This window comes from Nannobrachium achirus (genome assembly GCF_963921795.1).
Source record: "Nannobrachium achirus genome assembly, chromosome: 18".
Taxonomy (NCBI): domain Eukaryota; kingdom Metazoa; phylum Chordata; class Actinopteri; order Myctophiformes; family Myctophidae; genus Nannobrachium; species Nannobrachium achirus.
Genome location: NC_137825.1, coordinates 38481755 through 38506489, shown reverse-complemented (window position 1 = coordinate 38506489; position 24735 = coordinate 38481755). Strand labels below are relative to the sequence as shown.

The window sequence follows — 24735 nt, the reverse complement described above, 5'->3', positions numbered from 1 at the left end:
AGATCAATTGAGGTTAGTATGTATAGAAAAATATACTTGGAAACAAAATAACATGATAGGCCCATGCCATTGCACCTGGCTAACCATCATTGTATTTCATTACATTTTTCAGCTATAGAGTGGATTATATCTGCTGTGCCCCGATTACTGTTTACAGCATTCAACTGATTGTCCTCAAATGCAGAAGCAGAAGCTTCAAACCTTATTGCACTCAGTGAGTTCATGCTCTCCTTTGAACACCCCCCACTATTACACTGGTCATCTAGTGTCATTATCATATACACATGGTCCAATGTGCAGCCAAACATCATCAAATCAGCATACTCACTTGAATGCCATAAGCCAGGGTAGAACGTTCAGGACACCAGGCAACAGCTGAAATGCTGCAGCATCTGTAAGGCAGTCAGAGATCACTGGCTGAAAATCAATGGGAGAATTTCATTATGAATAATCAACAAGAGAACCTTTGCCAAATTCTTACCTGCTTCTACGATTAGTTTGGGATCCGCAAAATAACTCGTCATTGTGCCATAGCATTAGTTGGCGAGTTAGATTGAAATGCTGCATTTATTCTTGTGAACAATAAAATAAACACTTGAATATTTTTTGTAACAAAAAATGTTTTATTGGCTTCTCTAATCCGTTTATAAACTTAACCGGTACAGCCCTGGAAACCATATCACAAGGGGTCTAGGACACGTAAGACATTGGGACTGGGAGGCTTTTGCTACAAAATTTGGTGTTGAGGTGACGGTCAGAAAAAAGCCATACAAAAAATTCATATCATGCATATCAGAGACAAAAAATAAAGTTAAAATAAAACACACATTTTTAGTGTTTTTGTACATTTTTGTAAACAATATCCTTCTAGAGATCATATCAAAACACATTATGGCATTTAACAAAAAGAAGGGATATAACGTGAAAAATGAATGTACTATGAGGCATCTAGAATGCAACACTGCTTGGCGTGAATGCTTTTACAGACAACAAAATAAAAGAATACATTTGCATTTCATCGAGTCAATTGCTCTATAATTGTAAACACAGGCCGTGTTACAGGATTATACAATATGTCGAACCTATACTACAATTATTTCGACTACATACATGAAACGTGTGTCCCTGCTTTCTTACGCTTCAGTGATATGAGGTATTTTTAGGTCAATCCTATTGTTTTTTTTTTCTTTCACATCTCCATCTCTCAAACACTATTTTTTTTTCCTTTAAAAGCATAGTTTGTGTGTTTCGAGCGAAGTGGCCGGTCAGTCAGTCTTTGTTCCCTGCAATCTGAGCAGCTTCAAAGTCTCTCTTGGCTGTGGAGCTCACAGACATAGGAGGGGAGGGGGGGAGGGGGGGGCTCACAGGAAATGAACTAAATTAAATATCAACCCTGGCTGCCGGGACAGAATGGCTTTAGCCACGGAAGACAAAGAAGGCCATTGTTTATTCTTGTGAGTGCAGGACTGCATTGGGGGGGGGGGGAAGAAATATACCGCAACTTTTCAGAATGTATCACTGAAGTCATTCTTTGCGATTCGTACTTCTGTTGAGTTGAAAGATTTTGTCTTTACTTAAGGGGAGTGGAGGGGTTGTGGGGATAGTTGCAAAAACATCTGTTGCCGGGTTTTGTTGCGGCTAGTCGAGAATAAATAAAGGGTTTTGGGTATGCATCCAGCAGTCATCATTTTCAACAGTGGGGTTAAAAACACACAGTTCCAGCATATTAGCACCTCTCTCAAGACAACATAAATACAAAGAGGTACTCTCAGAACATTGTAGAACAAAATTATGGCAAATCTTTGTACATCACCTGACGAACCGTCCCAAAAAATAAAAAAATAAGCAAACATCCATCCTTTGCAACCACCCTTGAAATACCAACAAAATACATCTAAATGCCCACAGTCATGCCTAGTCAGCCCATAACTAAACCCACCCACCCCTCCCACCCAGCCCGTTCACAGTTTTCTCCTCTTAAAATAACAATAAGCATAATAATCACGTTTGTCACAATGCGATTTGAAAGGGTTTTGTTGTTGTATTCAATGAGTTGTTTAGAAAGTGCTTGTTTGATTCCATTGACAAAAACAAAAAGGAAGAACAGTAATGGCGTTGATATAATTACATATTTATAATAAATATAAATTATATAATTATATTCTAAGAGTAGAAAAGTGGTGGGGGAAAAGTCTGGAACAGTATACAGATATCATTAAGAGATTATTAGTTCAGGATGGACTGTTGCCCGCTGCGTTATTACGGTATGCCCAATTTATTCTTAGTTGTAAAGTGGCGACACCAGAAATCGACAATCTACAAAGCTCACAACACATTGCGACAAACTGAGCTTGTATATTTGGAGTGGGACACCATTGCACCACTGTAAATCAGGCTTAAAGACAGAGGACCATAATGCCTATGTACCATTCCCCTGAATGAGAGGTTTTGAGTTCATGTAGTTTGCCATGGCCAAATCTGACACAGGGCCGCTCGCAAGCACAACCATACGGAGTGCACGTTTAGGCAGGTTTCATTAACGGATGAGCAGAAGTCGTCAGATTAAAATTTCCTCCCTTGGTGTACCAAACATACTATGTGGGACCTCAAGTATACAGAATGTGTGTGGCCTTATATCACAGAACATTTCAGCGGATGTCTTCACATTGACAATAGTACCATAATCTCGACAAAGCTAAATGTAGTAGAAACCGGAAGATCTTGTAACTCATTATTTTGTTCTGAAGACGAAAGAAAAAAAAAAAAAAAAAGCTTTGTAGCCACAAAGTACACCTGTAGAAAGTGTGCTCATTGCATCTCAATACACAGTCGTATTACACAATTTTGCCTATTTCCTGAGATAATACGTTTCTTGTAACAGACAATATATACTTTTTTTGCCATTTGAATTCTGGGCCTTTCCCTGCCACAAATGTCATTATTGAAATTATCAACATCATTCATTATTACTTTACAACGGTATGATGATTGGTAAAACACAAGGGAGAGAGAGGAAAAAAATAAATCAAGCAAGTTTATAGCTAATCTCTAACTTCTTTAAATTACATTTAAATCTACGGTTTACGTTCATACCCACTACTCTAAACAGAAATCAAGAGACTGAATACATAAAAAAAAGATAATATTTTAAAAAATTGCATTTGAGGCCTTGGAAGACCCTCCCTGGTAGAGTTTTCATATCAACATTTAATGGCAGTGTTTAAAAAATGTGACCTCGCTACACAAACAAAATTAAGATGGGTATAGGGACAGCATGGACTGTAATAGATCGGCCCCCCAACTGGGCCCACCTCGTTTGACCCTTATCTGTAACTTTGGCTTGTCGGGGTTTTCGATCCTGTACTTACTGGCTCACTAACGTCAGCTAACAAACTGGTATACCCTGAGAATTCTGACACTGGAGTCCGTATTCGGTGGTCGACCTCCGCCCCAGGATCACTGTAGCTCAGAGGGGTGCGGCGGCCCGACTTGAAGCCAAAGGCCTGGGCGAAGTTCTCGATCTGGTACGACGCCTCCTTGGGGGGTTCCAGCGGGGACAGGTCTGGATAGTTGGAGCCATTGGCGGGTGCATTGCTTCCACTGGCCTTGGCCTGCTGTGCCTTAGAACCATCTCCCTGGGCAGTCAGGTCCTGGGGAGGTAGGCTGAAGGCACCAGGGGAGTGCTGCTTCTCCAGCTGCTCGGTCAGCTCCTGAGATGGGGTGAGCTGCTGGTGGCTGGTGGTTTCCATGCCCAGGTGGTAGCCTGGGTGGGAAGGAGAGCCCACTAGCATGCCATAGTGGGACTTGGAGGAGGAGGATGTGGACGTGGATGTGGAGACGATGGGCAGAGGAGAGGAGACGGCAGGTGGGTAGCCACACTCCAGCGGGGACGTGGTGTAGATATGCTTGTCAGAGAAGAGGGGGCCAGTGGGGCTGGAACTGCTGGACAAGAGCTGGACAGGGAAGGGACCACTGTGGCCCAAGCTGGGGAATGGTCCACTATGGCTGGTGCGTTCCAGGGCCTGGAGCAGGAACTTTGAGTACTCGCTCATCACTGCTGTCTTATCGCCACCATTGGGCGAGTCATCTTCCAGCTCAGGTGTAACTGGCGCGGCTGGCTGAAGGTCGACGTGGTGCGGGTGGTCTGACAGGTCAAAGCTCACGTCATGGTGGTGCGATGCCTCAGCCTTGTGTGCGTAATGGTCCAGCAGACTCTGCAGCACCTCGTCAGGGATGCCTGACTTGTCGTGCTTGAGGTCTAGCGGCGAGGAGTCCAGCATTGCTAGTGTGGGCTCGGGCCCCAGAGAGCCCTGGATGACATTGTTGACCTGGGGTGCCATATGCAACGAGACGCTCCCATAGTCATTGTTGGCTGCCTGGAGGTAGCGCCGCTTCTTCACAAACTGCATTGCGTCATCATAGTTGCTGCTGGTGGTGGTGGTGGTGGGGGGCCCCTGCTTGGAAACCCCCGAACCCTGGAGGAGTCCCATGTTGTCCAGGGCTGAACCTCCCACATGGTCCATGGAGACAGGCTTCTGGGAGAGCAGCTTCTGCCCATGGAGCGAGGTGGATGACTCGGCACCATCTTCCAGGGAGAGGAGGCCCTTGTCCAGACCCTTGCGACCGGCCTTCTTGAAGACGAGCTTGGGAGTGCGTCCGTGCATGGTGGAGGCGGAGCCTGTGGGGTGCTCCATGTTGAAGTCCTGCAGGGCCATCGTCCCAGATGATGAGCCCCCTCCTGCCACCGCTGCCGCATTCTTCTTCCTCTTGCGTTCGCCGCCGTCCCCGGTTTTAGACTTTGTCTTCTTGCGTCCAGAGGCAGTGGCGTTTCCCTGAGTGAGTGAATAGCTGCCATGGCCGAGCTCGGCCTCGCTAAGCTCCAGCATGCTGGGGTCCAGGCCCTTCCTTATGGCTTCTCCACAAGTCCGCTTGTGCTTCAGTAACCGGTCTGTTCTAGAGAAAAACTGAAAAGAATATAAGGCAGAGAGAGAGGGGAGATGAGACAGAGAATTGAGGTTAATTTCCTTGTACTAGATGGAAAGAGAACTCATTATGAGCCTTGATGAGGTGGTGTAATGTTGGTGTGCCAAGACACATGCTGCTCATCTGCTCAGCAGAACACAACAGATGAAAACATCTATAATGTAAGAAATGTTACTAAGTCTTATTTAACCACATTTTGTTTGTAAATTACACATTATATTACAAAAGTCATTATGTCCAAAAACAGGTTCCTCGCAGCAAATGTCCCAGAGGCTCTACATTAATTCAACAACAGATTTAGGGGGAGCAAGGGCCAATCCAACCAATACTCATAATTGTCTGAATGTCAAGGGCCAGCAGGCAGGCATGGAGCGACAGCATGTATTAGCACGTGATATAATAAATGATTACAAACACTGAAAATTATAGATATTAACCCATTTAGGCCTTATTGAATGCTTTAACCAGTGAAAAATAGCAGATCTACAAGCTCGCAGCGCGGCACTCGGTGCCGCGCTGTGAGCTTGTATATCTGCTATTTTTCAATAGTTAAAGCATAAAATAATGATACACAATAATGTGTACCCGTTATGAATGGGTTAAAGTGATTTCACTTTGATATTGCTTACCTGTTGGCATGTGTCACAGCGATATGGCTTCTCTCCACTATGAGTCCTTTTGTGCCGTTCCATGTGATACTTCTGAATAAAGCGCATATTACACTCATCACAGCAGAAAGGCTTCTCCCCTGCAGAAAAAAAAGGGACAGCAAACCATGTTATGGCTGGAGATCACTTCCATAAATTGATTCTGTCTGTGGCAAATGGGAGGGCAGGGTGGCTAACCAAAGGTTGACACGGTTTGATAGAGCCCCCCTAAGCAAGCAATAGCCCCTTTTCAAACACAGGAACTTTTTGCTGGTACAAGGGACCTTTCGCTTTTTCAAACGCTGGAACCTACAGTAGGTCCATTTTGGTTCCTGGGGCAAAAACAATCCCCTGCTCTCAAGGTGGTTGAACGGTGGTTCTGGAGTTATTGGAGGTAGGTCTCACTTGGCAAATATGGCATATTTAAATGGCTAAACAGAAGATTAATAGGGACTTTTTTTTAAAGATAACTTATATACCAAAAGAACAACGCTACACTATCAGCTATTGACAATTAATAATGAGTGAGAGAAAGTGTGTTGTCCAAGGTGTTAGTAAATTATGCAAATTTTTTTTTTTTTTTTTTAAGCAGTAGATAGTGTTTATGACAAGGTACTTTAGCCATATTCGCAGCTCTGAGAGGGCAGTTGAAACAAAGGCAATGCAGGAATCAAGGAGCTCAAAAATGGTGTAGTTCGTTCACCATTTTGGTTGGGCAAATCTGCACCAACAGCCAAGTGGGTTGTTGAAGTGTGAAGTGTGTGTATTTAAGGCATCCTTGCCCACTCGTATTTGAAGAGTTTCTGATTGACCCATTTAGACCGGGTACACATTATATTATGCTTTAACTATTGAAAAATAGCAGATATACAAGCTCACAGATCTGCCATTTTTGAAAAATCGTTCAAATCTGTGCACGTCTTTGAATATTTTGACCCGATTCTATAAGTGTCTTCTAAATCCTTCTAAGGTTTTTTGAAAAACACGTTTCTACGTCAGTAGTTCTTAAACTCTTTCATGTCAAGGACCCCCAAAATTACATGTATTTGGCCACGGACCCCCCCTGTCTCAAAATATTTCGTTCCAGGGACACCCCAGATGCAAAATCTGAGTTACAAACATTCGCTCTAAAAATACACATATTCAAAGATTTGCACACAATTTTCACGACTTTTCAAAAATAGCAGATCTACAAGTTTGCAGCACGGCACTCTGTGCCACGCTGTGAGCTTGTATATCTGCTATTTTTCAATAGTTAAAGGAGATAGTCAACTTTTTTGTGAAAAACGCTAAAATAAAAATAATGTTTCAAAAATATTTTATAACAGAGATTAAGATTCATATATGTGTTTCTATAAAAAAATTACCACAAAAAGCCAAAAGACCATAAAATACTCATTTTGGCCATTGTCAGGCTGACTTTGTTTACATCCATCTTCTATTCTTGATACGGGATGTAAACAGTCATATGATTATTTTATCATTATTTTACGCTTTTTGTGGTCATTTTTGAATCTTTTTTATAAAATATTTACGAAAGATTTTTATTTTAGCGTCCGTTTTTCAAGAAAAAGTTCAGGGACTTACCGCTGTGGATCTTCTCGTGCCGCTGCAGCAGGTACTTCTGAATGAAGCTCATGTTACACTGACTGCATCTGAAAGGCCGCTCACCTGTGCGATCAAGAGTACAAATCACACACTCACCACATTAATTAAACGTCAGCCTGGCTAGAGCCCAGCATCACAGATGATGACTGACCGTGTACATCTGATAAATTAATGTATCAAAAGTCAAATGCATCAATGTGTCACCCAGCTGAGCTGACACACTTGTATTTATTTAATTATCATGAAGTTCAGATTTGGTCCTGACCAAGGGTATTCTAATCTTGGACTAGAGTTGGGAGTATTAAGAAAAATGTTCCCCTCTTTTTTTAAAAGGTCACGGTCCCCAGGCCGAGAGTTGAGAATGAATGGTACATTATAATGTCAAATGAAATGACTCTTTGGCAAATAAGAAAGCACCACTTTTTTTAAACGTAATCTTTTCATGTATAATAAATGTACAAGTACACAAGAAAAAACTGGGGTCCGGGCTAGCAGACTATAACAAGTTGTAATTTAGGAATTAAAATGGGATCACATAGACGTGTGTCAGATGCAAGTTACATTTATTAAGAGCAATTATGACAAACCAAGGGAATGGCTTGCGGCATCCAAGCCAACATCAAGTTCAAAGAGCCATGTGTATTATAATTCCCAGCAAAGGGAATGACTAATACGTCCTGAAATCCATGACTCATAACTGACTCATCTCCAAGGTTCAGTCTTTGTCTGATTTTACATAAGGTCTTTTTATACAAGGTCTGTCTTTAGCGCTGGAAACTATTCTGGCAGAAATAAATCCTGGTGATGGTGCATTTGGCTTAATATAACTCCACTGTCCCATTCAGTAACACAGCCATTTCCAATCACTAACTATGGCTGCATATTGCAAAGTTACTAGTCTACATTCTAACATGGCAATATTCTAATTAAAATATTTGATTTGTCAGCTCTTTAGGACTGATGCAATGTTCAATGCCATGTAAAACAATATACTCTGTCTTATTAATAAAAAGGTAAATGAAGCACATTTTTCATCTGTGATGGCTAAGCTCAAACTCAATGCTGGGAAAATAGAGACTGTGGCTGAGAATGGCCCAAAGGCACCAAGAGCTTCTCACCTGTGTGTATTAGCACATGTCTTCGTAGGTGGTATGAGCTGCGGAAGGCAGCATTGCAGTGCTCGCAGATGTGTGGTTTTGAGTTGGGAGACAGGCAGGCCCCATCTGGATCCAACATCATGGCCTATGGGAGAATAACATATAAAAGATTTACCATTTTGCTAACCATTCCACTTTTACCAATGTTCAGAGGTGTATATTGTCATATACACATACGACTGCTTGTAGCAACATTGCAGTTAATTTAAATTATTGTACTCCAAGCTTCCACAACATTATAGATAAAACAATACAATCTATATATAATACAATTTCTAAATAAAGTCAAGAGTAAAAATGGGAATAAAAATATCAAAAGAACACCATTTAATGACACAAAACATAATTCGGTATGATCTTTTCTGGGAAGTTGGAAAAGACTAAGCTGAAATACAACCAATACCATCATCCAAAAAAGATAATTCTGCAAGAAATCTGTTAAGAGATCAGTTAAAATGATAAAAGGTTTCAACCTTTGCATCTCCACGTTTCCGCCGGGTTTTGCCCCCCTCTCCGTTGTTCTTCCGCCCTCTTCTACCCGATGCCTCTTTGGGATCTTTACCTGGTCTTCCAGACATCTGAGAACAAAGCAAAGACAAAGTTTAGCACAGCTTACGGGCTAATTACTACTTTGTCGACTGCGTCCATCACTGAAAATCTGTTATTTTCAACTGCCCGACTGAAAAACATTTGATTTTTTAAATAAATATGCAACCCCTCCCCCCAGTAAAAAAAAAAATATATAGCAGTTATTAAAAAGCCATGGTGTAGGACCATGACATAATGGCAGAGCCTCAAAATAGTACATGGGTCGAGGCACTTCTTAAAACAATAACGGTAATTACCACAACAACAATCTCATCCCTCATGTCCCTCACCGGATCTCCAAGAGGCTGGACATTGCTGAGGCTGAGGTCGTGCAGAAGCATGTTCTGATGGTTGTGATGGTTGCCAAAGGACATTTCCAGCATATCAGTGCCACTTTTCCCAGCTCCCGCTCCAGCACAGTGCACCCCTACTCCACCACCTCCGCCATAAAGGGGCATGCGGTAGTCCAGCTCACTCAGCCGCTCCTGCTTAATGCCCATGCCGTGAAGGAAGCCTCCCATGTTGCCCTGGTGTTCAGGAGGCGAATCTCGCTCTTTCTTCAGGATCATCTCCTGTGGCAGCTCACTCATGACAGACTGGGTGGCCAGTCTCGTGAAGCTGGTGACGGGCGGCAGGTGGCTGAACATGAGCATGCCTGGCGCAAAGTTGGGGTCCATGCCACCGTTGCGCAGAAACTCATTGCCTAGTTTGTCTTGGATAATACTCATGGTGGGGCTCTTACTTGGTGCAGGAGGGTGAGGGGGGTGGAACAAAAGACTAAAAAGAAATGCAGGGGAGGAATATCCTGAGGAAGAAGGGAGAATGTCTAGGTTTAGTACACAGAAATGCAGATGGGTAAAACAAAAACATTAATTCAAATAACAGCCATTTTTGCACTGGGACCCAAATGCTAAAAATAGCTTGAAGGAACAAGAAAATGTCATTACCACAATGACAATGAAATGAACAATGAAACAAAGTGTCTGCAGAAATTGAATGTTTTTTTAAGGGAAAGATATCTGCTACCAACAAGATACCTAAACAGACAACTATTACTGTCCCATTAGTCACCCACTAATGATTTGATTGGATTTACCCAACTGCAACACCAGGTAGTGTTCAGGTGTGTGGTTACTGGAAACTAGGGCTTAACAATTAACAGAATAAAACAATCTGAAATTGACTTTCAAATCACATAGGCTTAAGTTAATTTCATGTGAAGGGTGGGTTCAAAATGTATGTTAGAACTTTGGTCAATATGTCGCCCATAAATCAAGTACAAATTAAATTTCACCCACACGTGTGTATTAAAAGACAACAGATGTTCTTGTATGTTTACCATTTGCAGTGACTAGAAGATATCATTTATATTCCTGCCAACAACCATTTGCCATGGAAAGAACTGGAAAAGAAGGCCCAGGATAGAGGACTCTGGTGGACTGTGATCAACAGCCTATGCTCCATGAAAAGGTTGATGGGCATAAGTAAGTAAGCAACAACTAATTTATATATACTAGGGATGTTAATCGACTCAGTATTTGCAAGTAGACTTATTGAATAAGCCATTCAAACTTTTTTTTTGGTAAAGAATTTTGAGTCGAGATGAGCACGAGTCGAAAATCTATAAACTTTGCGTCACCTTTATTTTATTAGTCAAAATGTTATTATTGCTTTACTGGAAAAAATTGAACTGAAAATAGTCACTGGAGAAAAGATTGTTTTATGACCGAAATTCAAACCCCATGATGACTTCACCAAGAGAATGTGAATATTAACCCAAGGCAGATTATGTTATGGTACATTTAGCACCATAAAATATTAAACAAATAGGGAGCCAAAACGGTCTGCTTCAATCTTTATCCAAAATAGATCAAAGATTAATGAAATAAGCAAGCCAAAGGTTAACCTCCCAACTAGGTTACCTGCATGCAATAAATATTGGATTGGAACAAGCAAGTTACAGCTGCCCTCCTTATTGTGTTAGAACAGAAGGAGTCATCAAAGAAATGTTGTGTGTCCATAGGTAATTATTACATCACCAACTACCATAGGTCATTCACAAATCATAGAAGTTAGTAGCCTTAAGACTGGTATGAAATAGTTATCCAAATTCAGTTGGTTGCCCCACCAATCAATTTGAGTGACCTACCAAACACCATTACTCCTTTGTTTATTTAAACTCCTGTACAGAGGTGATGCAAGATTAAGATTAAAATTGAAAGGCATAATTTGTCACATGCTCATACATGTACAGCAGTATGTGCAGATTCTGTGTGGTGTTCTCAGACAAACAGCAGTTTGAAAAACAAAATAGGTCTACACATGGTCTGGTGTCTGGCTTTAAAAAAAATATTATTACAAAATAAGTATCCTTTTTGCCATGGCGGGTATGGCTGAATTTAAGGGATTGACAAAGACACACAGATATGCACCAGGCCCCCACTTCAAGTACCCACTTCACCAGTGCCCACTTCGTAAACGTGCCCAGTTCACCAGTGCCCACTTCTTAAAAGTGACAGGTTCACCTGCGTCACATGTATCTGTATCCATCATCAATGAGGAGGATTCCATGACTTCAAGACAATCTTTTGGAAGAAAGAAATGTCAAACTTCTGCCGTTTCTAAATATAATTATGGTAAAGTCTCAGTGATGCCTTTGAAATATTACATCCTCGTCACGTGTCTGCCTACGACATTTTGTAATCACATGGGACTTGGATTGTAGCCAAACAAAGATCGGTTCTTTCATGTTACCCTTAATGAAAATGTTACTGCAATATACATACTGGACCGTTTTTCTTCTTCGCCACGTTCCTTCCAAACAAACACTTCCAACCTCGCTCGTGAGACCAAGATGAGAAAAAAGCTTGAGCCTCGGTTTAAGGCAAATTAAACGGTTCAATAGACTCGCCTAAAACAAACCATATCTAGGTCAAATCTAATGCGTGTGATTTCAGTAAAAATGACGCCGAAATACTTTGATATCTAAGCAGGACGTGGGTCGCGGATAAGTGTGGGACTGTATTGTTTCAGGTGTCGACTTCTGTCGACCATTTGGCTGGTAGTAGGCGACATAGAAATTTTCAAAAGCGGATGAGCTTTTGTGATGCATAGTAGTAACGTTACTCAGCCAGCTAGTTAGCATAGCAAGCTAGCCAGTTAGCCCTGAATGAGACGAAATCAATGCATCCCCATTCTGCGTCCTTGGTCCAAAACAATCGGCTGAAGCTAACGGTCCCGGCGCAAAACCATTTGGTAGTTCATAATCATAATACATAATACAGTGTCTATATTAATCACACCATTACACCGAGGTTCATTTGATCCCAGTGGCATATACCATGTAAACACTCATTCACAATATATTCACACAATTGCGGGTTGCAGAGCAGCGTTATTATTGTAATGCAGTGGTTCTCAACTAGTGGTCCGGGGACCACCGGTGGTCCTTGAGGGGATTCCAGATGGTCCCCAGCTAAACGATGGAGAGCTGGTAACCAAATGGACCCTTATAGATCTTTAACTCTTTAGTGTTTAAAGATTTTACTTTAAGAGTTAAATTATTGTTAAACATCAGCATTACTTAAATTGTTAACTTGATCAACGTTGGTCTGTTATCTCTCCTATGCTATGGCACCACACATCAATACAGCATGGATGGAAATGTGGCTAAAATATTATCCAACGATAACAAAATATTCTACGATTTGGGTCTGAGAGGCTAAATCTCATCAACTGTTGGTCCGTCGCTCAAACGCCGAATAAATAACGGGACCTTGATGTAAAAGGGTTGAAAACCACTGCTGTAAACAATAACAATGTACCGAAAAACTAAATCGCCACACCGACCGAATTCATAACAAAACAAAAACGGTAGAACTGAACCGATTCGCATAGCTTTCAAGCCAATTCAACGACACACACTCTCACACAGTGGGAGCTTTGATGAGACTCGTGAAATCAAATCTGCACTGCTGCTCTATTTATCGACGTTATAATTATAGCGCGGTTGTTTTTTTTTTTTTTTTTTTACATCAGGCTCCATTCATCGAGTTTATCGTTTTAAACTTACCGATACATCACCGTTCCGTTCGGACTCCAGTATTTACATCCCGACGTTGTTGCTGCTGCTTCCCCCCCAAAAATGCAGCTTTTAAATACAAAACACCGATCTCCTTTCTCTGGACCGCTTGTGTTTATAAAGGCTAATTACAAAAATACACACGGTCGGACCTTTCGCTCGCTTCCACATAAATACATTTTGTGTTTTCGCGAGTATAGCGTCGCCGCCACTTGTTTTCTCCCCAGTTGAAACCGTGCTCTCATGTATTTTGTGTTGGGGTCGAGAGAAAGGTTTGTATTAAAGCTCTTCCCCCCGTTAACAACAATCAAGCAAGCTGGCACCACGAGCTAGCTGCTCGTTAGCAGCGGTGGAAAGTAACTGAGTACATTTACTCAAGTACTCTACATAGCTACAATTTTTAGGTACTTTTGCTTTACTAAAGCCTTTCCGATTTTCAATACCTTTACTTCTATTCTGCTACATCTCAGAGGCAAACATTGCACTTTTACTCCACTACATTTATTTGGAAACTTCAGTTACTTTGTAGGTTTTGATTATTATTACAAAACATACCATTACCCACAGCCCATTTTGGCCATTTAAAAATAGCCTATCTACAAGCTAGTAGATCTGCTATTTTATACATTTGAAAACTTGAAATGGGACATAAATATTCAGCATAATGAGTACTTTCTACTTCTGGTACCTCAAGTACATTTTGATACCAATACCTTTGTACATTTACTCAAGTAAATCTTGAATTCTGTATTTTTACTTAAAACAGTATTTCTACATTGCAGATTTGATACTTTTACTTATAGTAATGTATAGAAAATATCTGAGTATTTTTTCCACCACTGCTCGTTTAGCCTGCTGTTAGCTAGCCCCTACAACTAAAAAAAACCCGCATTACAGCCACGTTTATACCCCGCGGTACGGTGGTGTCGCTCGGCCGAAAAAAAGAGCAGATCTCCAAGCTATCGACGCGTTGCGCCGCGCCGCGTCGGTAACTTGGACATCTGCTCTTTTTTTCCGGTCCAGCCGAGCGACGGCTCGTGCAATAGAAACAATGATGCTTGGCTTTGGAGCTTCGAGTTTGCTTAAAAACTCGACACGTTCCGGCCATAGGTCGGGAATAAACGTGACTTTCATTCGCCACTCACCTGCACATGGCCGCAGTTGATCGCAATTGTGCGTGTTTTTTCTTCCCTCGCTCCTCGCCGCTTTGAAGGGTTTTTTTTATTGCCAAAACATTGTTCTCCGGCGGTCGCTGCTTCCTTCCATCTTGTCCTGGCGCGGGGAATTGTGGGTAATGGTAGCGGACGGGTCGTGAGAGGAGACAGGCGCAGGCTTGCTGCAGTATGATGTGTGTGTAGGCTACTGTAGTAGTAAGTAGGGTATTGGTAATTGTGTGTGTGTGTGTGTGTGTGTGTGTGTGTGTGTGTGTGTGTGTGTGTGTGTGTGTGTGTGTGTGTGTGTGTGTGTGTGTGTGTGTGTGTGTGTGTGTGTGTGTGTGTGTGTGTAGTAGAGTGTTTATATTGGTGACATTTGGGGATAACGCCACAGTCAGAAGGGGTGCAGGGGTGGGCAACTTTGATGATGGAGAGGGCCACTATATTTTCACACTCACTCCAGAGGGCCACAATGCATAGGCCTAGGCCTATACAGTCAAAAATAGCCGATCTACAAGCTCAAAACGTCGCAGTGCGACTGCTATTTTTGCTATTTTGGAATTTGAATCCTAAATTATTGTTTGCTATTTTTGAATTGGAATCCTGAAAAGTAACATTTTTATTTAATTTCAAATGCATTTATATGTTCTTATGTTAACTTCATGAACTTAAATACAAATACATTGGACATAAAAACTACTAAATACTAATATAGACCGAAGTAATGAACGCTCTGACATCACTGTGATGTCAGGGGAACCAAATCCCTTTTATGCCCATATATGGAGATCCCTGTGATGCCAGAGGAACCTTAACCCTTTTATGCCCATATATGGAGATATTGAGCTTCCGATGCCAGGGGAACAAATCCTTTTTATGCCACTATATGGAGATCCCTGATGTCATCAATATTAAGCCCATATCTGTGAATATCTATGGGTACCAGGGGTCTCCATATGGGTAACTGGTCCAATATACATCTCTGGCCAGATGGCCAAGACATCGCTTTTCGCCCTTAGGTGTCGTATTGTGATATTTCGATGCTATGTTGATGAATTGATTACATAGATGGAGTCATCCTTTTAGCTCAAATGTCTGACTGTATACCTCATGTTGTTTTCTGTCTATAAAGTAGATAGATAGATAGATACTGTAGATAGATACTATAGATAGATAGATAGATAGATAGATAGATAGATAGATAGATAGACGGTAGCATATTCCTGATCTGCTGTTCGATCAGTACTCTAAGCCATTTGTTCCCAGTCTTTTTTTTTTTTTATAATAAATAAATAATAATTAAAAACAAAATGTAGGAATTAGGAAACCGAAAATTAAGGGACCCGTAAGGCCGCGGCCCACACATGGGCCCCAATCCAGTGTTTGGGAACCAGTGCTCGAAACTAGACATGGGCAAACTTGTAGACTGACCAGTCACTCATGTCATGATAGGCTATTGAGTCATTCCTGGAGAAGAAAAACAGCCATTCACACCTTCTGCCATCCATTCACTCTCTCAGGCTTGCTGATTTGAATGTGTGAAATCCAGTGAATCATGGAGTGAGTGCTGCACTACTTATTAGCATTGAAATGCCCCAGTCTGCATATCAGTAAACCAGGTGTGCATTTTAGTACTACTTTTCAACAGCAAACAAGACAACAGAAGGCGGGTGTCATTCCTTCCTATACTGTGAGTTCTGTGAGGATAAATGTTTCCATTGTGGTCCTGTGTGTTCAATTCATCAAGACATATAAAGACATACAATAAAGAGATTTATAAATACTAGGAGGAGCAGTAAAAGTGTATATAGAAAAACAGTGGGGGTAATTTATTTTGGCAAGCTTGAAGACTTCCAAGACTTTTAGGTCCAGTCGCAATTTGCAGATAAGTGCTCTTTTATGGCGGTTTTGAAGGAGAGCTGTGCAGGGAGTCATATTTGATGGCTGTTGGTAGGTAGGCCATTCCACATTTTGGTGGTATAATAGTAGAATTAATTTATCCCCATGTTTGTGCTTGTGCCGAATCTGGAGGGGAATGAGATCAGTGGTGGTCACTGGTGGAGCTCTCTCTGGTGTTGTGCCCATGGGTGTTACAGTTGGGCATTGGTTCCAACCTGTCACATTGCAAGTTGCTGTACTATGTCCTGACCTCTACCTACCCTGAGCCATCCCACCCCAGCATAATGAGCAGGGGTGTGAGGTTTAGTAGTAACCTGATTTGAGAGGTCTGAAGTTTTGCTTTTAATGCCTTTGAGGTGCTAGAGTACCATGAGGTGCATGCATATAGTCAAAATTACATTGGATGAGTGCTCCAGCTAGTGTCCTCTGTGCATTTCTACTGACTAACAAGGAAATCCTGTTCCAATAGCTTGTTTGATCGTAGTTTTTTTAAACACATCACCAGATGTCACCATGGCTTAAAATCATCTTCAAACAAAAGGAAACCAAACTGATCACTAGCTAACTCCCTGACTATACTGCAGTATTTGTAGAATTCATTTCTTGCCGTTTTGATATCTTCTTACTTGGAGTACCTTTGTTACATTTTTTTCACTGTAAAGGTGGTTCTCTGATACAACCCAGTAGGTAATTTCTTCCTTTCCTTTTGATAAAATTGCCACTGTGACTGTAAAATCTGTGGCCTTATTGAGTTTAACCAAAAAAGAATGGATTCAGTTTTTTCCAGGTGTAATGAGAGTTTGTTATCAGCGAGCCATGTGCAGATTTTACAGAGCTCAGAGCAAAGGGCTTTTTCAACCGACAATTTGTCATTGGAGTGCTGAGTCATCCGCGAACAAGAACAAATTGCAGTCACATGCTGATGTCATGTTGTTAACGTAAATTAAAGGCCCAGTCCCAGGTATGCTTCCCTGAGGAACGCTGCAGCTACTGGGAGGGGGAGGACATGGCTCTGTTCACATCCACCACCTGTTCTCTCCCCTACAGTTCCCTGCTGTGTTATCAAAAGTTCAAAACCGATTGCCTTCAACTTATCAATCAGTACAGAGTGATTTAGAGCAGTGGTTCTCAACCTGTGGGGGACCTTGGGGGACCCCCAGGGGGGTCCCCAAATTATTTTTTGGGGGGTCACTCAGATGATTAACTTAATGTGCAACATTGTTTTCTCACTCACAGTAAACAAACCAACTTAAAGTTGAAGTGTAAAGAGGGTATATATGTAAATTTCTAAAGTGACAATTGAAGGACTTTTTTAACTTTGGCCAAATTGTCAAATATTAGAGGCAGAAATTGTGAAAATAGCAGGTCTACATGCTCACAGCGCCTCCGTGAGCATGCAGATCTGCTATTTTATTTTATGGTATACAAAATGTAATGCCTCAAATCTTAGTGCACGTCAATGCCATTTGGAGGTGCAGGATTTTTCCCGAGTCCACCTCACATCATGTAGTCGGTCAAATAGAGTAGCCAGATTGGAATTTGTACATTAGTATTCTTTCTGCGATATACTAATCGACCTGTTCATATACAACCTCTAACCTTCGAGATGGAACATAGAATAGAAACAAAGTCAAAACAAGTTGCCAGGGTCTAATTTTGTTCCCTTTTTTATACAGAGGGGTAACTCTCGCTAGTTTGAAATGAAATCTTGTGGGACTGGCTGATGAAGAGGTTTGTTATGTGGGCAATGAGCCAGCTGCATATCTGAGAAATCTAGAGGAGATATTGTCGTGGGACTCGTGGCCGGTGGCCTTGTTTGACCGTAGTTCTTTTGTAACCAAAAGGAAACTAAACTGATCATATATATCTAACTCCCTGACTAGTTACTATACTGCAGTTCAGTATTTGTAGAATTAATTTCTTGCAGTGATGTTTGTATTAATCAAATAACTTATCTTGTAGAATACATAGTTGAAATGATACTTGTAATCTAATATACCGTGAGACATTTAAAAAACATGCATGTAGGCAGTAACAGTTACCCTACCCTAGCCTAGATATATAGACATAAAATAGAATGTGCAGAAGCAGAGATATGCACTTTTTGTGTGACGCTGAGACAGGAAGCACCACATTTCGACGACTGAATTTACATGTACAAGTATATAATGGTATTTTTTAATAGGTTATTTGTATGTTGAGACTAATTAATGACTTGAACCATGGTGTTCCAAAGTTGGCATGATATGAGCAAAAAAAGAAAATCTAAGATCTATAAGCTCACATGTTGCAATGTGGCTCTTGAGCTTGGCTATTTACACTTTTTGGGAAAAATGGTCTTAAAGAAATAGTTCACACCAAAAATTACTTTTTTTCTTTGGATTGCTCACCCGTGGAGACTTGAATTCATGGATATTTTGTTGTTTTTGTCACATTCCTAAGCCAATAATTTGATGACCAGCAGTGGTTTCCTATGGAGACACAAAGAGCCTGCTTTATGGAGAGTCTGAGACACAAAGAGTCTCCTCACATTTTTGGCTTAGGAATGCGACAAAAACTAAAAAAAAAACTAAAAAAATATCCATGAATTCAACTCTCCATGGGGTGAGCAGCTTGATAGGGGAAAAAAAACATTTTGGGGTGAACTATCCCTTTAAGTTTCAAGTTTCAAGCGTCCTAATCATGCTCTCCCTGTTGTTTAGATGTGTAATATTTATAACCACAAGGTGTCAGTAAAGTCCAAGGATTGAAATGGAGACTGGTTGCAAGTTAGTACCAAAGCCATGCTTGGAGCAATTTCAGCAAGACTACCTGGCTGCAGACACTAGGGTCCTGTTGATGTCCACGGGAGACAGGAACATCAACAAGTGGCAGGAAGTGACCTCACACCTCTTTCTTGCTCTACCCCATGGAGGTTCTGTTTAGGGTTAGGGGGTAGAGTTGGGTTGTCTAAAAGATAAAAGATAACATGTACACATAGCGACAATGCGGCTCAAAGGGACTGTAGTGCCTTGGACTGCAAGGCAGAGACGTCACGTGACCTCCACAAGCGGCATGAAGTCACTTGACACTGTGAGGTCACTTCCTGCCACTTGTTGATGTTCCTGTCTCCCGTGGACATCAACAGGACCCTAGTGTCTGCAGCCAGGTGCTGCTCCAAGACTACCTGGCTGCAGACACTAGGGAATTTCAGGGCAAAGGTGGGTCCAGAGACTCCAGAGTAAGGGATGGGATAAGGGTGAGTGATGAAGGGACAGGTGATGCAAGGAGAGGGATCAGGGGTGTTTATTGTGCAGGCTGCACAACATTGACCATATAAATCATTATATCACTGATAATTGCGATTCCTGCAATACCTACATGTGATATATTATATATTGAGTTTTCTTCAACTCAATATAATGTAAAAAATAATAAGAATATATATATATATATATATATATATATATGTGTGTGTGTGCGTGTGCGTGTGTGTGTGTGTGTGTGAAATTTCTAACAGAATTTGCTTATCATTTGCTCATGTCTCAAACGCATAATTCTGTCTCCTCTGGAGTTGCTCAATTCACTCTCAATCGATCCATCATCTTTGCCCTGAGGCGCTGGAGAAGTGAGGAAATACAGTTTAACCTCAAATGACATTGAAAAACATTGGTGCATTAAAAACGCTACCGTCAGGTATACTCCTCACTATTGAGGCCATGCATCTCAATTCATAAAAATGCATCTCTAAAGTTTTATGAAATTTGGTCTGTTTATTAAAAGATGCGAAAGACCCTGGATAGGGATAGGTCTTAACCAAGTGAAAACAAGTTAATTGTTTTCTAGAGTGACTGTAGGCTACTCACTGCAATGTAATCCTGTCTAAATGTTGTGTAGCCTTTGATTTTGTTGAAACATTTAAAAGTAAATAAATATGAGATTCGTAATTCTATAACCATCCTGCTCGTACAACTTCTTTAGGCTTGATTTAAAATAGGACGTTGCATATTTTTGAATCATGAATGTACAATACATTTTGTCTGCTTTCATTAATCATGAATGAATAGCATGGTATTTATTGCTGACACAAATGACTGATGGAAGGTCGTTCATGAAACCAGTCCTCACCATAGGATACAAATTATAGTCCAGTGCAAAAGGTAACATCAAGATAAGGGGAAGATTGAAGAGCATGCATGTCAGTCACACAGTGACACACAATCATCTTGGTTACCATTTTGGTCTAATGTGGGCGAAACTTACATATTCATTTCTGGTAGTTTTATAGAAAATTGTATGCATTTGCAGCCTTTCTTGAGAATGTTTTATTGTTGTTTAATTGAATCCTTTCCAACCATCTCTTGCATTTGCTGCATGGTTGCCTCAAAGAACAGCAATAGTTTGGAAGTAATTGTCAGAATGCAGTGGTGGTACTCACATTTTATACTTAAGTAAAGGTATCAATACTGCAATGTAGAAATACTCTGTAAGTAAAAGTCCGGAATTCAAAATGTACTTGAGTAAAAGTACAAAAGTATTGTACTTAAAGTACCAAAAGTAATAGTACAAAAATGTTTGATAATACAGATCTACAAGCTCACAACGCTGAGAGCTTGTAGATCGTCTATTTTCAAATAGCCACAGTATAAAATAGGGCTAAAGTGGTTTATGTAAGTAACTATAACTAAAGTGTTCAAATAAATGTAGAGGAGTAAAAGTACAATATTTGAATCTGAGATGTAGCGGAGTAGAAGTAAAAGTATTGGAAATACTCAAGTAAAGTACAAATACCTCAACATTGTAGCTTACTTAAGTACTTAAATCTATCTACTTGGTTACTTTACACCAGTGGTTCTCAACCTTTTCAGGCCGCGACCCCAAAATAATCATATTTGAACTGGGGACCCCTCACCCTGACAAGAAAGAGTTGAGGCATTACATTTTGTATATCACTGTTCTATTGTGAAAATAGCAGATCTACATGCTCACAACGCCTCACAACGCGAGGCGTTGTGAGCATGTAGATCGGCTATTTTCACAATTTCTGCTTCTAATACTTGACAGTTTGGCCAATGTTTAATTTGTCATTTCAGAGGTATAAAAAATCCTTAAATTGTCACTTTAGAAACGTGCATATATCCTCTATACACTTAAACTTCATGTTGGTTTGTTTACTGTTGAGTGAGAAAACAATGTTGAACATTAAGTTAATCATCTGGGGACCCCCCCAAAATGATTTGGGGACCCCCCTAGGGGTCCCGACCCACAGGTTGAGAACCACTGCTTTACACCACTGACCTCTCTGACAAAGTCAGAGCCACAAAGGGAGACCATTCAGTCCTTGCAGACGCTTGTCAGCCCGGTTCACTGAGTTCAGGTTGCTCCCATCTGGGTGCAGATATAATCTGCTGAATAGATTTAAGAACTCATTTGCTCCTGCTGCATAATTCTATGTTTCTTGTTTGGTGTTTGTTTGTGGTGATTGTTGTTGATGACTGCATTTACTGCTGGCTGTGCAACACATTTCCCTTCTGGGATAAATAAAGTTAACCTTGATCTTGAGACAGAAAAAGTAGTGAAATACTATGTCAGTACAATGCATTCTTATTTATTTTGACTTTTCCCATAAATAATTATTATATGTCTCTGCCTGGCCATCTATAGATGCACATTCTGCAAAATAGCAATATGACATGCAGAGAAAATGCATCTAGATATAAATAATTAATTTCCATATAATATAATATAATTTTTTGGGGTTAAGAATTCGGGTTAATTTACAGAACAAATACAGAAACTAACTGGGAGCCAATGCAGGGCAGCCAGCCAGCACTAACTGATTATAAAATTATGGTAATTTTGCCTGTATTAATCAGAATGTAAATACGATGAATAATGAACATACTGTAGATGATTGCATGCATTCCCTTGCAGCCTATCTGAGTAATCAGGGCAAAAACATTGGAAGGTTACATTAACCCAGGTTCTCTTGAGCGTTAGAGACTGGATCCAAAACAGCTCCAAAAATGTGTTAGGGTGGCCACCACAGGTGATGTGTCTTGTCAACATCAGCTGCCCTTGTGGGGTTCAGTCAACGTACATGGATGTAGGGTGGAGAGATAATCTTGACATGATAGAGAACATAAAATTCTCAGATTATTCTATCATTATGTCCATGCTCACTAATGATTAAACTGGCCATGGTCGAGTCATGGAGGAATTTAGTGGCTGGTGTAAAATGATTTTGACTTTAGAAAGAAACCTCCCTCCATTCTATCCAGCTGAAAGTCATGGCTACATAGGCTGTTGAATTTATTCAACAGTACATATAATAAAACAAGTGAACAAGTTAAGCTTTGAACCAAATACTGACATTGTCTGACAATACTGACATTGATACAAGTAGGTCTATATGTATCAGAAGCTCAGACGTTTTAATGTTGACACCACATTTATGACAATGTTTTATTCTTGTTTTATTGGATCTGCTCTAACATTCTCTTTTATTTGCTGGCTTTACATGAACAAGTTGGAAGCAATTTTCTGCATGTGCACAGAAATTGCGGTCATAAAACTGAATGACCTCTCGCAAATGTACAAAGTCAGAGCTACAAAGAAAGCCCATACAGTCGTCCCTGATGCTATAGTCACCCTGGTTCACTGAGTTCAGGTTGCCTCCATCTGGGTGCAGATATAATCTGCCAAGATGCAGGAGTAAATTTAAGAACTAATTTGTTCCTGCTGCTAAATTACCTGTAATTCTATGTTTCTTGTGTGAATTGTTTGTGTGTTGATTGTTGATGATGACTGTATTTACTGCCGGCTGTGCAACAAATTGCCTCTCTGGGATAATAAAGCTCACCTTGACCTTGATTCTGAGAACAATGAAGCCAAATACTGTCTCAGTACACTGTTTTCTTATTGCGACCGAAGGACGCAGTTTAGTATGTGAAGTATGTCTGTCTGTCACGTGTACACTTTTTTACGGCCTATGGGATTTCCGCTTGACATCACGCTCTGACATCACTGTGATGTCAGGGGAACCACACTAACAGAATCATTTTATGCCCATATATGGATTCCGTGATGTCATCAATATTAAGCCCATATCTAACAGGACTCCATATGCACATACTATATGGAGGCCACATCTTCCACATACCACACTAACAGTATCCATATATGGCCAAAACAGATGGCCAAGACAGCCCATATCTCTGAGGCTGGTTCTACAGCAGGGATCTCCATGTATGGACATAAAATGGATTGTATGTATGATGTCAGATGTCATAGACAAAACTTTCACATAACGAATAACTGAGAAAGCATGTTTGGGCCCTCACAGCATATCTCTGTATATACAGTAGAGTACATGGATCTCCATATATGGGTACCAGGGGTCTCCATATATGGGTAACTGGTCCGATATACATCACTGGCCACATGGCCAAGACATGGCCCTTTAGGGCGAGGTTGCTTATCGCCCTGAGGCGTCTTTCTAGTTTATGTCAAATATATGTAAACAGTATCACTCAAATCTGAGAGTGGAGCAGGACACCTCTGTCTGCAGCAAGGATAAGATTTATGAATGTAATTACAGCCCAATTACAGCCTACAATTTAAAATACAGAAAGAAAAAAAAAAGAAAAAGATACCTACTGTACATGTGTGCATAGCATAGGTGAGATATACCAAACGTCAACATCATCTTAGAAAACTTGAGACAGAACTTATGTAAAACAAAGTGTTATTTCATAATTGACTGTGACCTTTGACCTTTCAAATTGCTCAATGTGTCAGCTGACATTCCCTCAAACCTAAAACTACCCCCATTGGTTTAGCCTACATTTGTGTCATTGCCTGCGCCTAGGGTAGTACAGCTTCATAGAAAACACATTATTTCATTGATGCCTGTGACCAAATCTCAGATAAGTTATCTCAAATTGTGATCATGGCACATTGCATCTGCATCTGGATGACAATCCAGACCTTCATAATGCATTTGCGATGGTCTGTCTTTCATTCACTATATATCAGTGGAGCATGTCACATGAAGGTTTTATGGTTTATAATAGCCCTTTGAAGGACAAAATCATCCATGGTCATCATGAGCTGTTCTGTTCTCAGACAAAAATGTAACCGAAGTGCCATTCATTCATTCATTTTATTTTGTTTCGCACATGGCAGTGTACAATACCATCCATTACAATGATACTTAAATTAGATAAATATATATAGCACACACATGAACGATAAGGAGCAGGAAGAAGAATACATTCTTATTAATACCTGCCCCCTATTCAAAACAGATACTTCATACAACCAGTGGACTACTGCCTTGAGAAGTAAATGTAAACAAAACCAAACCATAACAAAACACAAAAAAAATAAAAAAAATAAAAAATAAAACAAGCATCAGTGAACTATTAAACATAGCCCTTACCCGTTCAAAGATATGAGCTCCGAAATGATGTGCAGTGTGTGGATTATGGGATGTGCACTGTGCACACAGTATATGAGGGATGGAAAGTAACTTTAACTGGTGCTTGCATGCTAATATGTAGGAGCATCAATGTAAGAAATACCCGTTCCATTTAACGGCTACAGAGATACTGTGTACCGATCTGCATGATTTTGGA

General features: G+C 40.7%; 1 protein-coding gene across 3 annotated transcripts; it reads right to left on the bottom strand.

The window, feature by feature from the left end:
• Positions 1–2636: 2636 nt before the first annotated feature.
• Positions 2637–14339, bottom strand: LOC308303429 (zinc finger protein 281-like). Of its 3 annotated transcripts, none has more exons than XM_080747790.1 (7): positions 14210–14339; positions 9241–9788; positions 8869–8973; positions 8358–8480; positions 7218–7311; positions 5613–5731; positions 2637–4964 (listed from the first exon to the last, which is right to left on the bottom strand). In XM_080747790.1, exons 2-7 carry the CDS (start codon positions 9709–9711, stop codon positions 3324–3326), a joined length of 2553 nt encoding a protein of 850 aa, XP_080603916.1. In that variant the 5' UTR covers positions 9712–9788; positions 14210–14339; the 3' UTR covers positions 2637–3323. The 3 variants fall into 3 exon arrangements, with proteins under 3 accessions (XP_080603916.1, XP_080603918.1, XP_080603917.1); XM_080747792.1 differs by having other exon boundaries at positions 9274–9788; XM_080747791.1 differs by lacking the exon at positions 14210–14339 and adding an exon at positions 10323–10445.
• Between the last annotated feature and the right edge of the window lie 10396 nt (positions 14340–24735).

Bases quoted from the DNA above. Each gene is read 5' to 3' on its own strand.
- LOC308303429 (XM_080747790.1), bottom strand. From the start codon at position 9,711: ATGAGTATTATCCAAGACAAACTAGGCAATGAGTTTCTGCGCAACGGT. The intron at 5,732-7,217 runs GTAAGTCCCTGA...TTTTTTCTGCAG, and splicing joins GCACGAGAAGATCCACAGCG to GGGAGAAGCCTTTCTGCTGT. The intron at 4,965-5,612 runs GTAAGCAATATC...TATTCTTTTCAG, and splicing joins GCTGTGACACATGCCAACAG to TTTTTCTCTAGAACAGACCG.